The 23,508-nt window shown below is 56.9% G+C and overlaps 2 protein-coding genes across 4 annotated transcripts in view; one reads left to right on the top strand and one right to left on the bottom strand.

Annotated features, from left to right (window-relative positions):
* LOC107308654 (GTPase IMAP family member 8-like) overlaps positions 1 to 7,334 on the bottom strand; it is a 9,847-nt gene extending 2,513 nt beyond the window's left edge. The window contains 10 exon segments of the mRNA XM_032443182.1: positions 61 to 134; positions 712 to 1,357; positions 1,753 to 1,798; positions 2,145 to 2,518; positions 4,273 to 4,527; positions 4,883 to 4,928; positions 5,280 to 5,882; positions 5,884 to 5,912; positions 6,620 to 6,671; positions 7,224 to 7,334. Of these exon segments, the coding sequence (XP_032299073.1) occupies positions 61 to 134; positions 712 to 1,357; positions 1,753 to 1,798; positions 2,145 to 2,518; positions 4,273 to 4,527; positions 4,883 to 4,928; positions 5,280 to 5,882; positions 5,884 to 5,912; positions 6,620 to 6,671; positions 7,224 to 7,319 (2,221 nt within the window). The 5' untranslated portion in view covers positions 7,320 to 7,334.
* Positions 7,335 to 9,474: 2,140 nt separating this feature from the next.
* The window catches only part of PTPN23 (protein tyrosine phosphatase non-receptor type 23), a 15,286-nt gene continuing 1,252 nt past the window's right edge, over positions 9,475 to 23,508 (top strand). For 2 of the 3 annotated variants that reach the window (XM_015852709.2, XM_015852708.2), the window contains exons 1-22: positions 9,475 to 9,639; positions 12,241 to 12,315; positions 12,965 to 13,092; positions 13,680 to 13,756; positions 14,418 to 14,467; positions 14,876 to 15,007; positions 15,480 to 15,560; positions 16,023 to 16,154; positions 16,264 to 16,311; positions 16,615 to 16,671; positions 17,098 to 17,156; positions 17,389 to 17,468; positions 17,691 to 17,805; positions 18,261 to 18,326; positions 18,632 to 18,777; positions 19,011 to 19,328; positions 19,454 to 19,608; positions 19,764 to 19,915; positions 20,106 to 20,285; positions 20,445 to 22,548; positions 22,935 to 23,119; positions 23,281 to 23,385. In XM_015852709.2, coding sequence (XP_015708195.1) covers positions 9,556 to 9,639; positions 12,241 to 12,315; positions 12,965 to 13,092; positions 13,680 to 13,756; positions 14,418 to 14,467; positions 14,876 to 15,007; positions 15,480 to 15,560; positions 16,023 to 16,154; positions 16,264 to 16,311; positions 16,615 to 16,671; positions 17,098 to 17,156; positions 17,389 to 17,468; positions 17,691 to 17,805; positions 18,261 to 18,326; positions 18,632 to 18,777; positions 19,011 to 19,328; positions 19,454 to 19,608; positions 19,764 to 19,915; positions 20,106 to 20,285; positions 20,445 to 22,548; positions 22,935 to 23,119; positions 23,281 to 23,385 — 4,529 coding nt within the window. In that variant the 5' untranslated portion in view covers positions 9,475 to 9,555. Of the gene's footprint in view, positions 9,640 to 12,240; positions 12,316 to 12,936; positions 13,093 to 13,679; positions 13,757 to 14,417; positions 14,468 to 14,875; positions 15,008 to 15,479; positions 15,561 to 16,022; positions 16,155 to 16,263; positions 16,312 to 16,614; positions 16,672 to 17,097; positions 17,157 to 17,388; positions 17,469 to 17,690; positions 17,806 to 18,260; positions 18,327 to 18,631; positions 18,778 to 19,010; positions 19,329 to 19,453; positions 19,609 to 19,763; positions 19,916 to 20,105; positions 20,286 to 20,444; positions 22,549 to 22,934; positions 23,120 to 23,280; positions 23,386 to 23,508 lie in introns of those variants that run through there. The other variant, XM_015852710.2, reaches the window with a different exon arrangement.

The following is a 23,508-nucleotide window of genomic DNA, read 5'->3' as shown; positions in this document are numbered from 1 at the left end:
GGCACCAAGGAAGACATGGGTGTGCTTTGGTGATTGTGGGTCATGTTCGACAGGCCTTGCCCTGAGGTGCAGGGCTGTGCAACTCCATGCAGGCCGGGCCCTTGGGACACAGAACCGGCCCTGGGGACACATTGCTGTGAGGACACAAGGGGGACATGGGCAGCTGCATGTCACAGACAGTGGCCGTGCAGACCCCTGCCCAGGGCTGACAATGGTGGCAGTGCTCCTGGTGTGTGGATGGATGCCCAGAAAAGCCCAGAGCCCATCGCACTGCTGCTGTCCTCAGCCATGAGCAGTGGGGAGCAGCCCCAGCGCCCCAAGCCACAGCCTGCACTTTGGATGCTGCACTGCCCAGAGCTGAGAGCAGTTACGGGAAATGCCTTTGTGGGACCTTTGGCCCACAGCTCACAGCCTGTACTGGGACAGCACAACAGCAGCAGCTGCACAGCCTGGGCACAGTTTGCATAGGGTGGTGGCATTTAGCATTTCGAACCGGCTTTGAAGGAAGCCGTGTGTGCCACCACCTTCTCCCAGCACTGCTCAGCACAGCAGAACCCAGGGCACAGCTGGATGCTCCTCCACACAGCAAGTCTCACTGTTTATTGACAGCTCCTTCTGGCCCATCACCATACATCATGCCCCACATCACCCCATGGAGACAGCAGGAACAACACAACAGAGATGTCTGCTCTGGGACCGACCCCTTCTGCCTACAGGATCATACACAACCTTCCAAAGAATGTCCGTGTGTCTTCCGCCAGCATTTCTTCTGTATAACACGGAGCATCACGATTCTTCTCAACCATGGCATCAATCATGTTGATGAGCTGTGCAACCTGCCGATCCCTCGCATCTCCAGTGGCTCTGTTGCTAAAAGCAATATACCGATTCCCACACTTTGCTGCCAGCTCCTTGAGGTGTGGGTTCCTTTCTATGAAACCCTTCAGGTCATGTGCATGCTCCAGCTCTTCTGCTCGGGTGAACAACAGGATTATGTACTTCTCTGCTTTAGTACGGAAAATCCGGGTCACCCACTCAGCCACTACCAGGTCTTCCTTTGTGGTTCGGCTGAGCTGCATCACAAGGACGATGGCATGGACCCCTCCGTATAGGCGCTGAAAGGCTTTTTCAATTATTTTGCCTGTTTTCAGGTTTTCTACTTTATCGTCAAAAAGTCCAGGAGTGTCGACAACAACAATTGGTCTACCAGCAATGAAGGCTCTGTCTTTCATGAAGTATTTGGTGACCGACTCTGCTGACAACATGGAAGGAAATGCATTCTTCCCAAGGATGCTGTTCCCAGTCGCACTCTTCCCATTCCCCGTCTTGCCCACCAGCAATATCCTTAGCTCGAATTCTGGGGAACAACCACAGACGTGTGTGAGCCCCACGGTGCCAGGACAGCCTCTGCTGGAAATGCACAGGCTCCCATGTGGAGGTGCCCGGGGCTACAAGGAAAGATGTCCACAAGCCACCGCTGTGCACTGCGGGGACAGGACGGGGCATGGGCTGCAGCCGGCTGCCAGCAGGCACACAGGTCTCACTCAGCCCCATCCGCCCTCAGCCTCATTGTGTGCGGCTCTTAAAGCGGGGAGATGGGAGGCAGCCTTAGGATACCCCCCAGGCCTCCCACAAAGCCCACGCACTGCGTACACGAAGCTGCACGAGGATGTGAACACCCCGTGCTTCCCAGCACTCAGCCAGGAGCCTGGACAGGCTTCACCTGCCTGTGCACGGTGCTGAGAGGCTCACCTTTGCTTTGACATCCTGCCCTTGGGAAAGCACTCCCATGGGGAGCCTGAAAGGAGAAAGATTTTCAGTGAGAACAGCGCAACTCTCCCCTGCTTCCCTCCCTGTGCTAATGAAAGTGATGCAAATAATCAGTGCACCATTAATGGAGACACTTCACTGCAAGGACGCACAAGGGCATGGACAGCTGCATGACAAGGACAGCATCGGTGCAGACCCTGCCCCACAGCTGACAATGGAGCAGTGCTCCCCTTGCTCAAGCACTTATTGAGGACTCCTCCAGGCCCACCACCACAAAACATGCCTCACATGTACCACAAAGGCAGCAGGAATGGCACAGCTGAGAAGAAGCGTCCTCCCCGACCGGTCCTTCCTGCATACACGATGGTACCAACCTCTTCAAGCAATTTCTCTAAATGTTTCTCCAGCATTTCTTGTGTGTAGCACGGAGCATCGCCATTCTGCTCTACCATGGCATCGATCATGAGTATGAGCTCTGCAACCTGCCGATCCCTCGCCTCTCCGGTGGCTCTGTTGCTGAAACCAATGTAGCGATTCCCACACTTTCTTGCCAGCGCCTTCAGGTATGGGCTTCCTTCTATGAAACCCTTCAGGTCGTCTGGATGCTCCAGCTGTTCTGCTCGGGTGAATAACAGGATTGTGTACTTCTCTGCTTTAGTATGGAACATCTTGGTCACCCACTCAACCACTTCATGATCTTCATTTGTGATTTGGCCCAGCTGCATCACCAGGACAATGGCATGAACCCCTGAAATGTGGAAGTTTGGTGATCCTGCCAGGCAGGGAGGTTGGAGCTTCGTGATCCTTGAGGTTCCTTCCAACCCGGGTTATTCTGTGATTCTGTGATTCTTTGAGCACCCTGAAGAAGTTTGGCCGTGCGCAGTGAGAACTCTTACGACTACCTTGTGGAGTAGTGCTCTTTACTGAAGCAACAGATGACAGATTCTCTTGAACTTATAGTGATAGCTACACAGTCTGCAGAGGAGAAACAGATATCAAGGAGGTGAATAATGCAGGCAGCTGTGAACACACATTAAACTGTGGTATAACTCTAGTTTCCTGAGGGAAGAACTAGATGTAAACAAGTGTGCATATCTTACACAACAGACATCTATATGCAGGGAGAAAAGAGACTCAGCTGTCAACTGGTCGTGGAAGTCCGCATTGATCTCCCAACTTGTCTGCGATGGTATCTTCCCAAGAATTCTTTCTCTCCTGAGCTGTTTTTATACTATTTCCTTACTTTCAGATGGAGTGGTACTAATCATACCTCCCTCTGTTGTGACTGGAGTGGCAGAAAATGAAGAAGGTGCCAGCTCAGGGTGACTGCTATGCAGTTTCTCAGTTCCATGGTACCACCAAGCTCCCATCACTGCAATCCTATCACAGAGCAGGGATGTGCTTTACACTGCGCTCCAGCATCTATGCCGCTGCACCTCTGGGAGATGACCTATCAAGTTCCCCTGGTGCTGCTAACAATCTGTACTTTGTAGGTCTTAATGCTGCTTGCTAGACCACCATGGAACAGATTCTCTGCATATTCACTTCATTCCACCATGGACATTTCTTCAACCCTTTTTTACTTCTATGAGGGGAATATCCCAGTCAGTTACTTCCAATAATTGCTACACATAATCCGCCTCATCACTATAGTCAATCAAGCTTCTCCGTGTCTAGAAGGAATTGAGATCACATGCAATCTTGTTCTGTGAATTAGAGCTCAAGGGAGTCATGGGCTGCAAGATGATAAGCTCATAGTCATAGTATTTAGCAGGCTTTGGGCATAAGTTGTGTGCCCCGGTGGCGCAGTGGTAGGAATGCCGCATTGCAACACCGGAGGCCCTGGGTTCGAATCCCCCCTGTGGCGCAAGTGGTAGAAGTGCCGCTCTGCTACACAGAGGCTCGAATCCCAGGGGGTTGGACTCGATGATCTCTAAGATCCCTTCCAACCTGCACGAGACTATAATACTATGATACTATGATAAGGGCCAGCCCAGTGCAGAATGCTGAGGGCAGGAGGGAGCACACAACTACAGCTGCTTCACCCTGCAAAGGCAACAGGAATGGCACAACGGATGAGATATCTGCACTCTGACTGAACCGTTGATGATTACTGGATAGGGCAAAGATTTACAAGAAATTTCCAAAGACCTTTTTCCAGCATATCTTGTGTGTAACATGGAGCACTGCAATTATCCTTTACCATGTTGTCAATCATTTGTATGAGCTCTGCAACCTGCTGATCCCTCGCCTCTCCCGTGGCTCTGTTGTTGAAAGCAATGTACCGATCTTTGTACTTGGCTGCCAAACCTCTGAGGAATGGGCTCCCTTGTATGAAATCTGTCACATCTCCTGGATCTTCCAGATCATCTGCTCGGGTGAATAACAGGATTGTGTACCTCTCTCCATCCGTATGAAAAATCTTGGTCACCCACTCAACCACTTCCTTTACTTCTTCAGTGATTTGGCCCAGCCGTATCACCAAGAGGATGGCATGGACACCTTCATTAAGGCTACGAAGACCATCCTTAATCTTAGCAGCTGTGCTTCTGTTGAAATGCACTTTGTCAAAAACACCAGGAGTATCAATAACAACAATTTCTCTTCCAGCAACATGCTTTTTACCTTCCTTGTACTGCTTGGTTAAGCCACTTGCTGTACAGCCAGATTCAAATATGTTCTCTCCAAGGATAGTGTTCCCTGTCGCACTTTTTCCACTCCCAGTCTTGCCCACCAGCAGGATTCTGCGCTTCGGTCCTGGAGAAACAAGCAGAGCTGTGTGAACCTCATGGCAGAGGTGCCCAAGGCTGCAAGGATAGGTGTCCCCGAGACACCACTGTGCACTGCAAGGACAGGAAAGGGCACGGGCTGCAGCCAGCTGCCAGCAGGCACACAGGGCTCGCTCAGACCCATCCACCCTCAGCCTCGCTGTGTGCGGCTCTCAAAGCGGGGAGATGGGAGGCAGCTTCAGGACATCCCCCAGGCCTCCCACAAAGCCAACACACAGCGTTCACGAGGCTGCACAAGGATGTGAACCCCCTGTGCTTCCCCAGCACTCAGACAGGAGCCCGGCCGGGCTTCACCTGCTGGTGCACGTTGCTGAGCAACTCACCTTTCCTTTGAGGTCGTGCATTTGGGAGAGCACTCACAATGGGAGCCTGGAAGGAGACAGGTTTTCAGTGAGAACAACGCTAATCTCCCCTGCTTCCCTCCCTGTGCTAATGAAAATGATACAAATGATCAGTGGACCATTAATGGGGACACTTTGCTAAAAGGACACACAAGGGTATGGGCAGCTGCAAGACAATAACAGCGTTGGTGCAGACCCTGCCCCACTGCTGACAATGGCATGGGGCAGTGTTCCCATTGCTCAAGCACTTATTGAGGACTCCTTCAGGCCCACCACCACAAAACATGCCTCACATGTACCACAAAGGCAGCAGGAATGGCACAGCTGAGGAGATGCGTCCTCCCCGACCGGTCCTTCCTGCATACAGGATGGTACCAACCTCTTCAAGCAATTTCTCTTTGTGTTTCTCCAGCATTTCTCGTGTGTAGCACAGAGCATCGCCATTCTGCTCTACCATGGCATTGATCATGCGGATGAGCTCTGCAACCTGCTGATCCCTCGCCACTCCGATGGCTCTGTTGCTGAAACCAAGGTAGCGATTCCCACACTTTCTTGCCAGCCCCTTCAGGTATGGGCTTCCTTCTATGAAACCCTTCAGGTCGTCTGGATGCTCCAGCTCTTCTGCACGGGTGAATAACAGGATTGAGTACTTCTCTGCTTTAGTATGGAACATCTTGGTCACCCACTCAACTGTTTCATGATCTTCCTTTGTGATTTGGCCCAGCTGCATCACCAGGACAATGGCATGAACCCCTTCATGGTGATTCTGAAGAGCATTCTTAATCTTTTCAGCTGTTTTCAGGTTGGCTTCCAAAGTGACACGAAAGCCAGGAGTGTCGACAACAACCATTGACCGTCCAGCAAAGAGGCCTTTGGCTTTTCTCATACTCTTTGTGTTATAGGCTCTGCTGACATGTAAGATTCAAATGCCTTCCGTGCAAGGATGGGTGTTCCCAGTCGCACTCTTCCCACTCCCCGTTTTTTCCCACCAGCAGTATCCTCAGCTGGGATCCTGGGAACAACCACAGACATGTGTGAGCCCTGCAGGTGCAGGGACAGCCTGCTGGCCACACACCAGCTCCAGGCGGAGGTGCCCAGGGCCACAAGGAAAGTGTCCCCGAGCACCAGCAGTGGTCCCTCAGGACTATCAGGAGGAACACATGGCCCTGAGGGAACCCAGGGCTGCTCAGTTACAGGCTTCCTCAAAGGGCTGCTACCCAGTACTTGTCTGACAGCAAAAACAGAAAGCAAAAGAGATCTCACAGCTCCCCTGTGACCCAGGACTGCACTGGGTGAAAAAAAAGCCGGGGCTGAACCACTCCTTTTCCAGGAAGTCACACACTGAGCAAAACAAGCGGTGCTGTGTGTGCAGCATTGTCCCTCGGGCCGTTTCCTGCCCTTCATGGTGCCAGTGGGACACGGGCTCCAAGACACAGGCACAGGGACAGCTGGGTTTGGGGTTACAGCATTACCCCCTGTGCTGCGTCTCAGGCTGCACCCACCGGACACCACCGCCCCATCCGCCCTCAGCCTCGCTTTGTGCAGCTCTCAGATCGGGGAGATGGGAGGCAGCCTCAGGACACCCCCCAGGCCTCCCAAAAAGCCCACGCACCGCGTACACGAAGCTGCACGAGGATGTGAACCCCCTGTGCTTCCCCAGCTCTCAGCCAGGAGCCTGGCCGGGCTGTGCCTGCCTGCACGCGCTGCTGAGCAACTCACCTTTGCTTTGATATCCTGCCATTGGGAGAGCACTCACAGGCACACGGGGAGCCTGGAAGGAGACAGGTTTTCAGTGAGAACGGCACAAACTTCCCCTGCTTTCCTCCCTGTGCTAATGGAGGTGACACAGATGATCTCTGGGGACTCAGGTCAGTCCCACAGACATGTTTGTATGCCGAAAGCCAAATGTCATTAGAATTACCCACCCCCATTGACTTTGCAGGCAACTCACCCAAGCAGCGCTGCTCTGTGTCCCCAGCTCTGACTGCTGCACTTGTGCTCTTCCTGCTCTCCTCCTGCACAGCACTGCTGGGGCTGGAACCGCTGTGCAGCTCAGCAGCGCTTTTACAGGCAGCGTCAGCAGGAGGGCAGTGCTGCCATCGCACATCAGCGCTGCTCCACCATTGGCCACATCTGAGCTGTCCCACTGCGGGGACAACACCCACCATGCCTGGACATCCAGCCTGGACTTGGACGCTGCCAAATATGGGACATCAGCAGCTCTTCCGGGAACCTTGATTTATGATCTCACCACCCTTGTCTTCACGAATTTCTTTCTAATACCTGCTCTAAACCTGCCCTCTCTTACCTTAATGCCACTCACCTTTGTCCTATCGGTACACTCTCTTATAAAGGAAGCATTGTTGTGCCAAGTGGTGCTGCAATCCTGGTACAAGGACCACTGGCTGTGGGCTGGCATCCTTGGAGCATTAGGATCTGTAGGGTCATGAGGGTCTGTATGGCCATGAGGAGCTGCAGCTACCATGAGCCCTCCCCTCGGCCTACTCTGCTCTGGGCACAACAAACACAAAGCCCTCAGCTCTCCTCACACCCCTTGCCGTGCAGACCCTTCCCCATCTCCCAGCCCTCCTTTGGATGCTCTCTAACAGCTCCACGTCCTTCTCACACAGCAGCACCCAACCTGCACCTTATCAGGCCACAGCACAGAGCAGAAGGGACGGTCTCTTCCCTCAACAGCACTGCTGGGCCTGCTGCTAACCTCCCGCCCTCTGGACTTGAGGCTGGGCCCCCTGCTCTGGGTGTCCCTGTGGAAGCAGGGGAGTCCAAATCCCACCAGCCCAAACCACAGGTCACTCGGGGCCATAGACTCCTCTCAGACCGCCCGCTCCATCCCCTTCCATTGTTCCCCGCTGCCCACTGCCCAGGGCTGTGTCCCTTTGGCTGTGGATCCTCTCCAGGGACGGAGGGCCCACCGCCGTGCCAGGCAGCTGGTTCCGTGCTCACCCATCTGCACAGCTGGGAAAGGGACTGGTGATGATACCTCAGAGTTCCTGTGCTTCCAGTCATGCCCATTGCCTCAGCTCCTTCTTCCTCAGACCGACTGAGGCACCAAGGAAGACATGGGTGTGCTTTGGTGATTGTGGGTCATGTTCGACAGGCCTTGCCCTGAGGTGCAGGGCTGTGCAGCTCCATGCAGGCCGGTCCCTTGGGACACAGAACCGGCCCTGGGGACACATTGCTGTGAGGACACAAGGGGGACATGGGCAGCTGCGTGTCACAGACAGTGGCCGTGCAGACCCCTGCCCAGGGCTGACAATGGTGGCAGTGCTCCTGGTGTGTGGATGGATGCCCAGAAAAGCCCAGAGCCCATCACACTGCTGCTGTCCTCAGCCGTGAGCAGTGGGGAGCAGCCCCAGTGCCCTGAGCCACAGCCTGCACTTTGGATGCTGCACTGCCTGGAGCTGAGAGCCCATTTTCATGGGCTCTGTCGCTGTCACAGGGAGCAGAGCTCAGTGCTGCCCCTCCATAGAATCGAGTCACAAGGTTGGAAAGACCTACAAGATCATCTAGTCCAACCATCCTCCCTTTACCATACCTACAGAAAACCACTAACCCATATCTCCTAGCTCCTGATCCAGGCGCTTCTTGAACACTGCCAGTGATGGCGACTCCACCACCTCCCTGGGCCAGCTATTCCAGTGCCTGACCACTCTGAGAGAAAAACTTCCTTCGTATGTCCTGTCTAAATCTCATCTGATACAACTTGTGGCCATTTCCTCGGGTCCTGTTTGTTGCCTGGTAGAAGAAGCCAAGCTCCTCCTCATCACAACCTCCCTTCAGAAAGTTGTAGAGTGCAATGAGGTCTCCCCTGAGCCTCCTCTTCTCCAGGCTGAACAATCCCAGCTCCCTGAGCCGCTCCTCATAAGACTTGTGCTCCAGACCCCTCACCAGTTTTGTTGCCACGTTCCAGGGCCTCAATGTCTTTCTTGTAGTGAGGAGCCCACAGCTGAACACAGTACTCGAGATGCGGCCTCACCAATGCTCACTCACTGAACAACACGGCTCACTATGAGCAAAAACTGGCTACCAATCTGAGATGAGCGGTGGGAAGAAGCTGGCTTCTGCTCTCATTAAGGTTATTAAAAGCTTGTCCTCAGGTGCTGAAGTTCATGGCAAGTAACAACACGATCCCAGGCTGTTTAAACTGCCACGACTGTGTCAGCGTCAGCGCTGATAACGCAGCTCCCCAGCACAGGCAAAGCACTGTTGCTGCCTTCAGAAAAACCTTAAAAAACAGCTTTTCTTTTGGCTTTTTTCCCCAGTCTTTAAGGAGCTGTACAGCCACAAGGAGCTGCAGCCACCATGAGCCTGCTCTGCCCTGGGCACAACAAACACAAAGCCCTCAGCTCTCCTTGCCCTGCAGACCGTTCCCCATCTCCCAGCCGTCCTCTGGACGCTCTCTAACAGCTCCTTGTCCTCACACAGCAGCACCCAGCCCGCACCCTGTGCTCACTATCAGGCCTCAACACAGAGCACAAGGGATGGCCCCTTCCCTCCCCAGCACTCTGGGGCGGGGCGTCTCACCTGACCGGAAGCGGAAGTTGGCTCCACCCCGGCCTAGGCCTCGCTGGTGGACTCTGCTTCCCGTGAGCCCCCGCGCTGACTTCCGGCGGGGCGGTGGCGGCCGGGCCGTGATGGAGGCCGTGCCCCGCATGCCCATGATCTGGCTGGATCTGAAGGAGGCCGGGGAGTTCGCGTTCAACGCCGCCGTCAAGAAGGTGGGGGTGGGGGTCGGGGCCTGTTCCGGGGGGAGAGGCCTCTTCCGGGTGCGCTCCGAGGGCGCCGTGTGGGGCCTGTGAGGCCTGTGAGGCCTGTGGGGCCTGTGAGGCCTGTGGGGTTGTATGAGGTGTCTGTGGGGTTGTGTGGGGTGTCTGTGGGGGCTGGGCCCGGGGTCTATGGGGGTGAGCAGTGATGGGGCTCTGTGTGGGCCCTGTGTGCTCAGGGCCTATGGGAGCTGCCTCTAGGGTAGGTGTAGGGCTGACAGGGGGCTGTGGTGCCCTGCGGTCACCTCACCTTATCCTGGTTCTGCTCTGTGTGGTGTGGGCTGTTGGGCTGAAAGTGGGGCTGCACATCCCAGCCCTGTACCCAAGGGCTTTATGTTTGCTTTGGGACTCCCCAGGTCTCTCATTACTGGCTAACCGTTGCCAGTGCTTGGGGGGAGAGTTTGGGGTGTGAGGGGGCTTCAGTGCTGCTTCAAGCCCTGCAGTGCCCAGCAGAAGCCAGCCAGAGAGTTGGGGTGAGTTGGCAGCTCTGTCCCCACAGCGTGTGATCATCTCCCAGCACCGTGTTCTTCCTCAGACCTGACCTCCGCCAACACTGCACTCGTGGTTCGTTACCATGATGGACTCTGGTGTCATCAAGAAGTGTGGGTCAGATGCCCTGTGTTGTGTGCTGGTGAATTTCTCCTCATCTCTGTCTGTTGCTGGGGATTTTGGGAAGATGAGGACGCTGAGGAGTGAGATGGCACCCCCATTTCTGACAGCCCCACTGCTGGTGAAGCTCTGTCACTCCAGTGTGCAGCAGTGTTTGCTTAAAGGATTGAAGGAAGCTACAAGTATGGCAGAGTTATAGTGACCTTCAAAAGGAGCTGCCCAGCACCCATCAGGAGTTGAAAAGAGAAGTCGATTCGTGCTCACGTGTGCCTTTGTTGCTGGTGAGAAGCTCCCTGACTCCTCAGGCTGAGGGGTTGTGAGACACAGTGTGGGATGGACAGAACTAGAGTCCTATCCTGGGATATAAGCACGCAGGAACTGACATCAGATGATGGACCAAGGGCTGCTGCCCTGTGCTGAGGTCAACCCAAACCATTCCCGTTCATCTCCTGCCCATGGGATGCATGTTTTCTCCTAAGGGAGCAATATGGCATTTGCCCTGATGGCAAAGAATATTTGCCAACCTTGGAGCCAAGATGTGAAAGATTAGCAGGCATCCGTTGTGCCTGTGAAGGACGTCGTGTTCAGCGTGTTCCCTGACCAAAGCAAAACATGGAGGAATGAAAAGCTCCTGCAGACCCCAGCTTGGTGCCCTGCCCGTCACTCTGCCTTTAGGGGAGCTGAGCCCCTCTCCCTTCAGACTTGTTTGAGTTGTGCTTTGGGCACCCCACCCCCACCTTCCTCTGAGCGTGATGTAAGGGAGAAAAGCCTGGTGTGGTGAGCACACACCCTCACCTGCAGCACGAGGGGCCTGTCCTGGCAGGGATCCCATCTCTCTGTCCTTCAGTTTGTTTTTGTGAGGTGGAAGGAGATCCAGTACTTAATTATCAGCTCCGAACAAGAAGCCCCACCTCCAGCTGGCACTTTGCAGTGCCACCTACGGAGGGAAACAGCAGTTTGCAACCTTGTTGATTTACAAATCCATTTATTTACGTGCACGGAGAGGGGTGTTTCTCCAGTGCCACCACCTGCTTACCTGCTGATTTTTGGGATGTGGATAGAGAAGAATGGGGTGGGAGGGGACAGAGGGTGACACTGGGAGTGGCCCCATCACTGTGCAGCTGAGTCATGCCCCACAGCCCTGGGCATTGTGCAGCTCTGGCCTGGCTGAGAGTTTTGTGTATAGATTGATTTATATTTATTTATTTGTGTGGTGGGAGATTTAAATCTACTTCAGTGGGGAGGGAGGCTAGCAGTGCTTCACATGTACCCAAACTGCCTTAACCTGGCAGACAAGCGCTCGGAGGATTGCAGCATACAGAGCCATGAGAGCTGTCTTTGGTCTGGAAGTGCCAAGGTTGCCAAAAGTGGTGGAACCCAAAAGAATCACAGCATGGTTTGGGTTGGAAGGGACCCTATGGCCCACCTCAGCCCAACCCCTCCCATGGGTTGGGGCACCTCCAATCCAGCCTGGCCTTGAGCACTGAAGGGATGGGGCACCCACAGCCGCTCTGGGCTGCCTTGTGCTATTGTGTTACTAAATCCCCCCTGCTGTAGTTTAAAGCCATTACTGTTGTCCTGCCTCTGTGCTGCTGACAGAGTCCCTCCCCAGCTTTTCTGTAGCCTCTTTGGCTACTGGACTGATGCTGTAAGCCGCCTCACCCTTGTGTGCTCAGCAGAGGCTCTTCCTTAATGCACATGAATTAGGCACAGATGAGTACAAAATGTGAATCCTCCCCAATAGTGCCTTCCCCACTCCTAACTGAACCCTGGGGCAGAAGTACCTTCTTCCCACCACCCCTCGGCTGCTCTCTGAGCAAGCTCCATGGAGAAATGTCTGTCAGAACCAACATAGGGGATTCTTGCAGGCCCTGGCAGATCTGGGGTGGAAAGTGGCTGTGGGTATTGCTGTCAGATGGGCTCTCACCTCTTCTTTCTCCTTTCCAGTTTGTCCTGAAGAACTATGGGGAGAACCCAGAGAACTACAATGAGGAGCTGCGGAAGCTGGAGGTGCTCCGGCAGGTAAGTCAGCACTGCTGGCTTCAGCATCACTCAATGGCAGTGCTCTCAGCTGCCAGGCTGTGTCCTGCACTCCTAAGTTGATTTGGGCTCCCTGAGACATGTGAGGAGGTTGGATGTTAGGGCTCTGTACCATGAGAGCCACAGCCCCACTGAGAGCCTCCAAAAAGGGGGTGGTGACAGGTACACAGAGCTGAGGCAGAGCTGTTGGCCGGGCAGCCAAAGGGCTTTGTGCTTGTACAAGTGCTGGCAGGGCAGCCCTGTCTTTCTTTCACAAGTAAAGGAACAGCTCTAACAACCCTGCAGGCTGCAGAAACCCCCTACTACATCCAGTCAGGGTCATGAGACATCCCCTTTCCAGTTGCTCTCAAATTCCTCCTTTTATTGTTTCACTCTGTGACAGGGGAACGTGGGTTCTTCCTCCTTGACCTCTTTGCTCCATAAAGTGGTTCCGCAAAGCACAGTTTTGGGGCAGACATCTTTGTCTCAATGTGCTTATCTTGGGAGTGCCAACAAGTGTGTGAGCCCAGCTGTCCCCTGCAGAAAGACACATGCTCCCACCTGCATGCCTTGCTGCAAGGGCCTTTTGCCATCCCACCCGGTGCACCGCCCAACCCTGAGCAGCTTCTTCGTCTCTCTCTGTTTTCCCCAGAGTGCTGTGAACGTGCCTAGGGACTTCGAGGGCTGCAGCACACTGAGGAAATACTTTGGCCAGCTCCACTACCTGCAAAGCCGGATCCCCATGGGCGCCGAGCAGGAGGCTGCAGTCCCCATTGCATGGTGAGGGCAGCAATGTGCTGCTGTGCTGGGGTAGGGGAAAAAGGGCCCCCTCTTCGTGCCCTTGTGGGCCACAGTTTTCCTGTATATTCAGGGCTGGGGCAGTAAGGATGGGAGGATTGTGAGATGTGAGGGATTGCTGCACTTTGTGAAATAAGGAGGTTGCTCCAAACCAGAACTGCTCCCTCATCGCTTTGCATGTCTCTTATAGACATCCAATACATTCCACTCTGCACAGCACCTTTCTCCTTAATCTATGTGGAAGACCCTTTAGACACAGTGCCCTACATGCCTCCAGCTTGATGGACCAGAAAGGCCCCTGAGCTTGGAGGCTGGTCGGGAGAATCTGCCTCCCAGAAGCTGTAGGAGGGCAGTGTAATCACTGGTCTCTTTGTGATTCAGCTTCCCCTGCTGCTGAAATACAGCTGTGTCCTGGGAGCCCTGTGGGAAATGGCATCCTGCCCTGGGGAGCTGGCAGGAAGGCTGAGCTGAGCCATGCAACAACAGGAGACAGTGGCTGGCTCTGAGGAGATGCAAGACAGAGCCTGTAGCTCCACCTCTAGCTGGTGAGCAGCCTTTGTTCTTTGCAGGACAGAGATCTTTTCAGGCAAGACGGTGACTCATGAGGACATCAAGTATGAGCAGGCTTGCATCCTGTACAACCTGGGTGAGTCCTGGGAGACCAGCTGCCCTGCTGGTCTGCCCTCTGGGTGCAAGGGATGTCCCTCCTCTGTGCTCTGCCTTCAGTCTGTGTTCCCTCCTTAGAGCAGCCCAGCAGAAGCACAGAAGGCTGACTTTGGGTTTTGCCAGAAACTTCTTCCCTTTTTATCTGAGATCACCCTGGTTGTGCACTGCCCTGCATCTGAGTCATAGCTGGGCTGCAGGTTCCACAGCTGCAGGAAGAAGGCTGACTTGGGGCTGAGCTGCAGTGCTGCAAATGCTCTTTCTAGCACAATGACAACCCAGTCAGACTTCATCTGTGTCATGCAGCATCCCTCAAAACATGTTTAAAAGCAGCAACACTTGTTGCCCTCTTGCTCCTCTGCCTTGGATTTTTTGTGGACCCAAAGGGAAGGTCACACTCATTCCAGAGACACTGTCAGTGCAGCTGAAGTCACTCCCATCCCTGGGACTGCAGCTGTCCTTTGCATTGCAGCTTGCTTTCTGTTCAGCAATGCACAGAACAAAGGGCTTTAGCTAAATCCCACCCAGATCTGGGCTTCACTGGCAAGAGACACCCAGCTTCTGGCTTTGGCGCTGCTTGTGGGGCTGAGTGGGGGCTGACCAGCTGCAAATCACTCCACTGAGTTGTGCTTCTCTTTCCCCAGGTGCACTGCACTCCATGCTGGGCGCCATGGACAAGAGAGTGTCTGAGGAGGTAACAGTCCCTTCTTTTTAGTGTGGGTTGTTAAAAGCATCAGTGTCAGACACCCACTCTGGATGTCTGCTGTTGTCTCAGCACACAGGACTGGAGGGGAGAGATCTCACACAGGATTTGGCCACAATTTAGTGCATGCACATCCTGTGTTAACACCGTCATACCATTGAGAGCTTTCTAGATTGAAGCTGGCCCTAGGAGCTCATGGCAGGCTGTGGCAGCTGCTTTTGGGATTCTCAAAGGAGGCAGAAAACAGCACAGGAAGCATCTAAGCCCTGCTGAGCTGGATCTTATCACCCTAACCATTGCTGTGAAGGGAGGATGCTGCCTCTTCAGTCTTCCACAACCTCCTTGCATCCGCTGGCTTGGTTTGCGTTGTGCGTGACATGTGTTTTCCTGTCTGCTCAGGGCATGAAGGTGTCGTGCACCCATTTCCAGTGTGCTGCCGGTGCCTTTACCTACCTGCGGGACCACTTCCCCCATTCCTACAGTGTAGACATGAGCCACCAGATCCTCAACCTCAACATCAACCTCATGCTGGTAGGAAGTGGGCTCTGGGACAGTGGGGAAGTGGGAATGGCTCCTTGCACACCCTGGGGCAGCTGCTGTGTGACTGGAAGTGGGGCTGGGAGGAAGCAGTGCGTGACGTCAGCCCCAGAGATCTCCTTGTGCGCTGCTCCTAGGAGCAGGGATGTGAAAGATAGAATCAGTAAGGTTGGAAAAGACCTCTCAGATCACCAAGCCTAACCATCAAGCCATCCTCAGTGTGTCCCTGAGTGCCACATCTCCACCTCCAGGGACAGGAACTCCATCTCTTTGAGTGGCTGACCACTCTTTCAGGGAAATTGTAAAGAAGAGCTCTGTCCCACACTGCTGGACCCATGGGCTATGAGGGGCATCTCTGGGCTATGTCAGCAGTGCTGTGCTGGCTTGTCAAGAAAGGGACTGCTACTGGTGGGTCCAAGAAGGTTTCTTGTACAGAAAATCTCAGCGTTCATTTTCAATTTGGCAGGGCCAGGCACAGGAGTGTCTGCTAGAGAAGTCCATGCTGGACAACAGGAAGAGTTTCCTCGTGGCCCGGATCAGTGCTCAGGTGAGACACTGGAGGATCTCCTATGTGCTGAATGCTTGCTGCTTCCGTGAGTACCTGCTGTTAGCAAAGAGCCTCGTTTTCTCTGTGCATGGCGGTGCTGCTTGGGATAAGGAATTTGGAAGGGTTTGTCCAGACCCTGTGCAGCATCAGTGCAGCCACACAAGGCTGCTGTCACAGCAAGCTAGGAATGCAGTCACAGCTCCTCAAAGAAGAAAGGCATCACATTTCCATGAAGAAAATTGTATTTTTAACCCACCCTCTGGGGACAGCTTAACACAGGGATGGCCGTAGTCTCTGGCTCTGACCCAAAATACATCAGTAATGCCCACCAATTTCTTGCTGTGCTGGCTGGTTGATCTCAGACCAGGGTCAGTGAATCCTTTCCACTGCTGCTTTTCCATTCAAACTGGAGTCTGTCTCTCTGTCTGTGGGGTTTTTACATGCCCATCCTGTTCCCCACAGGTGGTGGATTACTACAAAGAGGCCTGCCGGGCTTTGGAGAACTCAGAGACAGCCTCATTGCTGGGAAAGATCCAGAAGGACTGGAAGAAGTTGGTTCAAATGAAGATCTACTATTTTGCTGCTGTGGCCCATGTAAGTGGGAAGACTGGTACTGTGATGTGAGACCAGCCCTTGATTTGCTTGTCAGAAAGATCTCCCTCGTTGGAAGGAACCCTAACGCTACTGTTGTGTTTTGTTGCAGCTGCACATGGGCAAACAGGCCGAGGAGCAGCAGAAGTTTGGAGAAAGGGTAAGTGTAGCTGTGTCAACCCATGCTGCCTGGATTGAGGGCCTGCCCTGGTAGGATGGAGTCCTGTGAGGTGTTGTCATGCTAATGATGGGGTATCTGTATTAAGAGTTTATTAGGAGTGCTGTTGCTCCGTGGGGCTGATTTGGTGCCATGCAGGTGTTCTTGGCAAACCCTATTAAACTGAACAAAGCTGCAGGCCCTGGGGTTGGCTGGTGGTGCTCTTGTTCAAGGGGTAGGTGTGTAATTCTGGGCCAACTCTGGTGCTTTCAACACATTTGGGGCTAATTTCTCTTCTCTCTGCAGGTCATCTACTTCCAGAGTGCACTGGATAAACTCAATGAAGCTATCAAACTGGCAAAGGTGTGTTCCTTCTCCCTCTGGTAGCAGTTACCAGATTTTAAAGCTCTCAGTGTGTCATTGCTTTGTGGAAGCACTTCTGGGCATGATTCTTTCATGTCCCTGCTCTAGGAGCAGTGCTGAGGGAAAGCTCTGGGGCTGACACCAGGCGCTGCTGTCTGCTCCTGAGGGAAGGGACAGAGTGACACAAGGGACTTTTGCATTGCTGGTGTGAGTCTGGAGTGCAGTGCCTTGAGATGGGGACTGGGTCATGCAGGGTCCTGGTGTGTGGTGAGGGCTGGACACTGATGGTGGGCAGTGAGATATCAAAGATGAGAGATGGTGGTGCCAATGTAAAAGCTTTCCTTCCCCATTGACCAGAGTGGCAGACATTATGGCCTCCCAGAGCATCACTGCTGTGCTAACTTGCTTTTACTGTCACTTGTGCAGGGACAGCCAGAAACTGTCCAGGAAGCCCTGAGATTCACCATGGATGTGATCGGTGGCAAGTGAGTGTGCTCAGGCTGCCCCGGCCATAACTGTCCTGCTTGTCTGCGGGCCACAAACACATTGTGGCCAGAGCAGACAGGGAAGAACCTCAGCATGGCAGTATCCTGTGTCCCCATGTGCTGCCTGAGGCTCTTCCCAGAGCGATTCCAGGAGGGGCTGGGTCTGACCCAAATGGGAGCAGGCTCAGGGAGCCAGGGGTGGTGTGTGCTTCTCATCACTTCTTGTTTCTAGGTACAACTCAGCTAAAAAAGACAATGACTTCATCTACCACGAAGCTGTGCCTGCCTTGGACACCCTGCAGTCTGTGAAAGGTAAGGATGGGCAGCCTGTGAGCTGCTAAGGGGGGAAGGGGGCACACATAGGAATGTGTGGTGGGTCTGTAGGGGTCTGGGAAACCTCTGGAGCAGCAGGGCTTTGTGCTGAGATGCCCTTCTCTCTGTGGGACCTGCTAGGAATGAGGCTCTGTCTTTAGGACAGAGGATTTTTCCTTTTGAAGGCTTGAGACCCACACGTGCTTTGTGTTTGAACTGCAGGTGCTCCACTGGTGAAAGCCCTCCCTGTCAACCCCACAGACCCCGCTGTTACCGGCCCTGATATCTTCGCCAAGCTGGTGCCCATGGCTGCCCATGAGGCTTCTTCACTGTACAGGTGTGTCCCAGGACAACCATGGAGCTGTGCCCCCACACTGCCTCCCTGCAGGCTAACAGGATCTGGAGGGCAGCAAACCCTCAGAGACCCCAAACTGTCCCCAGGGAGTCCTCATGTCCTCGTGCTTTAGCAGTGGGGTTGGGCTACAGCTCATCTTCACAGGTTTTCCCCCAGAGGGTGGTGATGCACTGAACAGGTTGCCCAAGGAGGCTGTGGGTGCCCCATCCCTGCAGGCATTCAAGGCCAGGCTGGATGTGGCTCTGGGCAGCCTGAGCTGCTGGTTGGTGACCCTGCACACAGCAGGGGGTTGGAACCAGGTGATCATTGTGGTCCTTTGCAACCCAGGCCATTTTGTGATTCTATGATTTCCACAGGTCCCTTCCAACCCCTATGATTCTGTGATTCTATTTCCTGAGTCTCGTCACAGCACTAAAGGGTTTTTCTCTCTGTTGTAGTGAAGAGAAGGCCAAACTGCTGAGAGATGTGATGGCAAAGATTGAAGCCAAGAACGAAGTGCTGGAGTACGTGTGAGCTGTACTTGAACCTCTCCTACTGCTCCAGACCCAGGTGTAGGGCAGTGAGCTGGGCATGGGGTGCCTGCTGATGGGAACAGACCCCTCTGAGCTCTCTGCCCTTTGCCCTCGTGCCAGTTTGCCCAGCTCCGGGCAGTGACTGGTTCCCAGATTCACCCTGCAGCTTTGCTTTGCTTTGCTTCGCTGCTGGGGGGCCAACTTGGCAGGGCCGTGCCCTGAAGTGGCTGTGGTGTGGGATGGGGGCGCTGGTGGTGGTTGGGTGTTGTCACTCAGGAGCTTCTTCTCACCTGTAGCCAGTTCATGGACTCCATGCAGCTGGACCCTGAGACAGTGGACAACCTGGACATGTACAGCCACATCCCCCCCATCCTGATGGAGAAGTGCGCCGCACTCAGCGTGCGCCCTGACACCATCAAGAACCTCGTCCAGTCCATGCAAGGTGAGCTCACGGGGACCAGCAGGGGGCTGGGATTGTCTGTTATCCCCCTGTCTGCAGCTGGGGAACCTCCAATCATCAATTCTTTGCCTGCATAAATTCCTTACCCCAATTCTTCCTGTTGGCTGTTCATGGTGGGTGATGATGTCCAGCCTGCAGCAGAGGGGTTTGGTGCTGCCTGCAGCACACTGCAGGCCCATCCTGGGCACAGACCAGCCTGTGTGTTGTATTTCCAGTGCTCTCCGGGGTGTTCACCGACGTGGAGGCCTCGCTGAAGGAGATCCGGGACCTGCTGGAGGAGGACGAGGCGCAGGAGCGGAAGCTGCAGGAGCTGCTGGGGAAGGGTTCAGCGCCACAGGGCTCCCCGCCAGCATCCACGGGGCTGGCTGAGGTCAGCAAGGAGTGCTCCAAGTACATGGAGGTGCACGAGAAGGCCAGCTTCACCAACACGGAGCTGCACAAAGCCATGAACCTGCACATTGGCAACCTCCGCCTGCTCAGTGGGCCGCTGGAGCAGGTCAAGGCTGCGCTGCCCTCACCCACACTGAGCGAAGGTGAGAACAGCGCTGCTGACCCACCCCACCTCCCACCCCCTGCAGCTCCCTCCCTTTGCTTTGGGTTTGGGCTGGGGTCGCTGTGTGGGCTCCATTGCACCCGCTCAGCATTCCATGTCCTCCAGATGACAAACAGGTACTGCAAAACCTGAAGAAAATCCTGGGCAAGGTGCAGGAGATGAGGGACCAGCGCATGTCCCTGGAGCAGCAGCTGCGGGAGATGATCCAGAAGGACGATATCACCACCTCGCTGGTCACCACGGACCGCTCCGAGATGAAGGTGGGTGCCCCCAGCTGTGTTTGGGAGCCCTTCCTTGTGCCATGTACCCCAGGATGGGCTGCAGTGAGAGCTCTGCTCCATCCCAACCTCCCCCTGAGCCCCTCGGGAGGCAGCGTCTGCCTGCTGGACCCTCAGATCCTTCCCTCTCTGGGCAGAAACTCTTTGAGGAGCAGCTGAAGAAGTACGACCAGATCAAGGTGTACCTGGAGCAGAACCTGGCTGCCCAGGAGAACATCCTGAAGGCCCTGACAGATGCCAATGTCAAATATGCAGCTGTGCGCAAGGCCCTGGCCGAGGTGGAGCACAAGTGAGTTGGGGGGGGCAATGTGGGTCTTGGTGTATGGAAACAGCCCTCACCCACCCCAAGCAGGGGCTGCCTGTGGGGCTGGGGGCTCTGGTGGCTGTTGGTGCTGCACACTGGGGCTGCCTAGGGGCAGGGAAGCATGAGGACAGCCCAACTCTGCATGCACGCACACATCTCTGTGCTGTATCCACAGGTGGAACACCACCGTCCAGACCTTGGTGGCCTCCTACGAAGCCTATGAGGACCTGATGAAGAAATCCCAGGAGGGGAAGGACTTTTACACCGACCTGGAGGGGAAAGCTGCCAAACTGCTGGAGAAGGCGCGGGCGGCCTGCCAGGCTGCGGAGAGCAACAGGCAGCAGATCCTGGAGAAGTAGGTGGTGTCGGGGCTGGAGGGAGAGCAGTGGGGCAGCCAAGGGAGGGTCCTTGGGCCATGGTGGAGGCTTTGGCTTCAGTGCCACAGCCCTGTGAGCTCACCTGACCCCGAGGGCAGTGCCCCCACCCCACCTTAACGCCTGCTCCCTCCCGGCAGGGAAATGAAGAAGCACCCGCCCCCTCGTCCCACAGCCCCCAAACCCGCCCTGCAGAAGAAGCTGCCGGAGCTGGAAGCGGAGGGGCCGGAGGTGGGCGACCTCCCCCCGCTCAGCTCCCTGAGCTTGGCCGACCTGCCCGAGGACCTTCGCAGTCTCCCCCCCGACGTTCTGGCCGCGCACCTGGCCCGGCTGCCGCCCTCCACTCTGGCCGCTCTCGCCCTCGACCCTGCGCTCCCCGCCGGGCTGCGGCCCCCCGGCCCCGACCCGTTTGCTGCCCCCCGGATGGCGAGCGCCCCGCTGCAGCCCGTACAGCCCGTACAACCCGTACAGCCCGCCCAGCCCTTCGCCCCGCCGCGTTTCCCCGCCGTCCCCCCCGGTCCCTACGCGCTGCCCCCGGTTCCCGCTGCCGGCCCGGCTCCGTTTCCCCACGTGTCCGTCGCTCCGGTGCTGCCGGCTCAGCTCCTCCATCCGTCCGCCCCGCATGTTCCCGTGCCGCCCCCCAGCTCGGCCCCCTCCTCCGCCCCCCAGCTCTTCCCGGTGCTGCGGGGCGCGGTGCAGCCCGGCCCGGCGCTGGTTCCGCCCGGTTACTCGGTGCCCCCCCACCTGCTCCCCCCTCGCTCGTCCCCGCAGCACGGCGCCTCCTACGGCCCGACCCAACCGGGGCCGCCCCACCCCGGCCCCGTCCGCCCCCCGGCCGCGGTTCCGCCCCCCGAGCAGAGCGGGGCCGCCCGCCCGGCCACCACCACGGTGGACACGGTGCACGCTCCCATCTCCAGCTGCGCGCTCCCCGCTCCCGCAGCGCCCCCCGGCGGCTTCGTGCCCCCGCAGCGCCCGCCCGGCCCCGCCGCCCCGTTCCCCCCATTCGGTTCGCAGGCTCCGTTCTCTCACTCTGCCCCGTTCCCCGCAGCGCAGCCCCCCGCCGCCTTCCCTCCCCCCTCGGATCTCCCGGTCCGCCCCCATCCCGTCCCCGCCCCGCAGCCGTTCCCCCCCGCGGCGGCCGCTCCGTTCCTCCCCCCGTCCCGCCCGCAGGTCTCGCTGCCCTTCCAGCCCCCGGCCCGGCCGCCCTTTGCCCCGCAGCCCTTTACGGGCGCGGTGGGGCAGCCCCCGCTGCGGCCCCAGCTCTACCCGCTGCCCCCCGGGCCGGACAAGCTGCCGCCCCCCGGGCTCCCCCCGCACGGCGGTTCCGTCCCGTTCGGTACCGCGGTGCCCGGACCCCCGGCTCAGAGCGGCCCGATGGCTCAGCCCGTACCCGGCGCTTTGCAGCCCGTGCCCGGCGGTTCCCCGGCTCTGCCCTTCTGCCCCAGCCCCGCCGCCCCCATGAGACCCCCGCAGCCCGCCCCGTCTCCCGGTCCCGTCCTGGGCCACGTTCCCGGCCCCGTGGTGGTGCAGTGCCCCCTCGTCCCCTCCCCGGCCCCGTCCCCGCAGCCCCCCGTGCAGCCGCCGCCGCTGGTTCCCGGCGCGGTGCCGCACCGACCCCCGCCGCCCCTGACCCCCGCTCCGGGCTCGGCCGAGTCCCCGTTCCAGCGGCAGAGCTCCGCCACCGACGACCTCCTGTCGTCCAGCCCCGAGAGCCAACACGGCGGCTCCAAGGCGGCGGTGGGGCAGCCCCTATTGCAGCCCACCAAGGCGGACGCCAAGGAGGGGCAGAAACCCAAAGCGGTGCAGCTCATCGAGAACGACCCCTACGAGCGGCCCGAGCGGGTGCAGCGGCTGCGGGCCGAGCTGGAGCGGTTCCGAGCGCTGCTGCAGCGCCTGGAGCTGCCGGAACCCGGCGGAACCGCGGAGCTGGACGCGCTGTGGAAGGAGCTGCAGGACGCCCAGGAGCGCGACGCCCGGCAGCTCTCCATCGCCATCGCCCGCTGCTACTCCATGAAGAACCGGCACCAGGACATCATGCCCTACGACAGGAACCGCGTGGTGCTGCGCTCGGGTAAGGACGACTACATCAACGCCAGCAGGGTGGAGGACCTGTCCCCGTACTGCCCCACCATCATCGCCACGCAGGCTCCGCTGCTCGGCACCGCCGCAGACTTCTGGCTGATGATCTACGAGCAGAAGGTGTCGGTGGTCGTGATGCTGCTGTCGGAGCAGGAGCTGGACAAGGTGGGTTCCTGCGCTGCTGCGGGTTGAGCCGGGCGCTGCCGGGCTTTAACATGGTGCTTCTCTTCCCAGGGGGAGAGGAGTAAACTCTTGGAAAGGGCTGACAATAGCAGGACACAGGGAAATGGTTTGAAGTTAAAAGAGGGAAGATTTAGGTTGGATGTTAGGGGAAAGTTCTTCACTAGGAGAGTGGTTAGGTCCTGGAACAGGCTGCCCAGGGTGGTTGTGGATGCCCCGTCCTTGGAGGTGTTCAAGGCCAGGTTGGATGGGGCCCTGGGCAACCTGATCTAGTAAAGGTGTATGTTTGGTGGCCCTGCCAGGCAGGGGGGTTGGAACTACATGATCCTTGAGGTCCCTTCCAACCCGGCTCATTCTGTGATTCCCCGCAGCAAAAGGTGCTGCGCTATTTCCCGACGGAGCGGGGCCAGCCGCTGGTGCACGGTCCCATCACGCTCGTCCTCAGCAGCGTGAAGGCGGCTCCGACGCACGTGGAGCGGATGATCACGCTGCAGTACCGAGACCAGAGTCTGAAGAGAACCGTCATCCACCTGCAGTTCACGTCCTGGCCGGAGCTGTACGGCAAAGGGCGGCGGGGGGACGGGGGGGTCCCACAGGGAGGTGGGAGCTGCCCCTTCCCCACCCGTGGGGCTCCATCCCTTGGGGCAGCCCTGACCTGGGGGTGGCTGGGGGCCGAGTCTGGCTCCCCGCCCCGCCCTGAGCGCCCCCTCCCCGCAGGGGTCTGCCCGACAGCAAAGCGAGTCTGCTGCGCTTCATCCAGGACGTGCACGGCCACTACCTGCACCAGCGCCCGCTGCACACCCCCATCGTGGTGCACTGCAGGTCAGCGGCACAGCAGGCTTGGCCCTACTTGGGGCGTGGGATGGGATGGGGTGGGATGGGGTGGGGATGGGATGGGATGGGATGGGATGGGACGGGATGGGGTGGGATGGGATGGGGATGGGG

This window comes from Coturnix japonica, chromosome 2, assembly GCF_001577835.2.
Source record: "Coturnix japonica isolate 7356 chromosome 2, Coturnix japonica 2.1, whole genome shotgun sequence".
NCBI lineage: Eukaryota > Metazoa > Chordata > Aves > Galliformes > Phasianidae > Coturnix > Coturnix japonica.
Note: the sequence above shows the minus strand (reverse complement) of the source record. Positions and strands in the feature narration are given on the sequence as shown.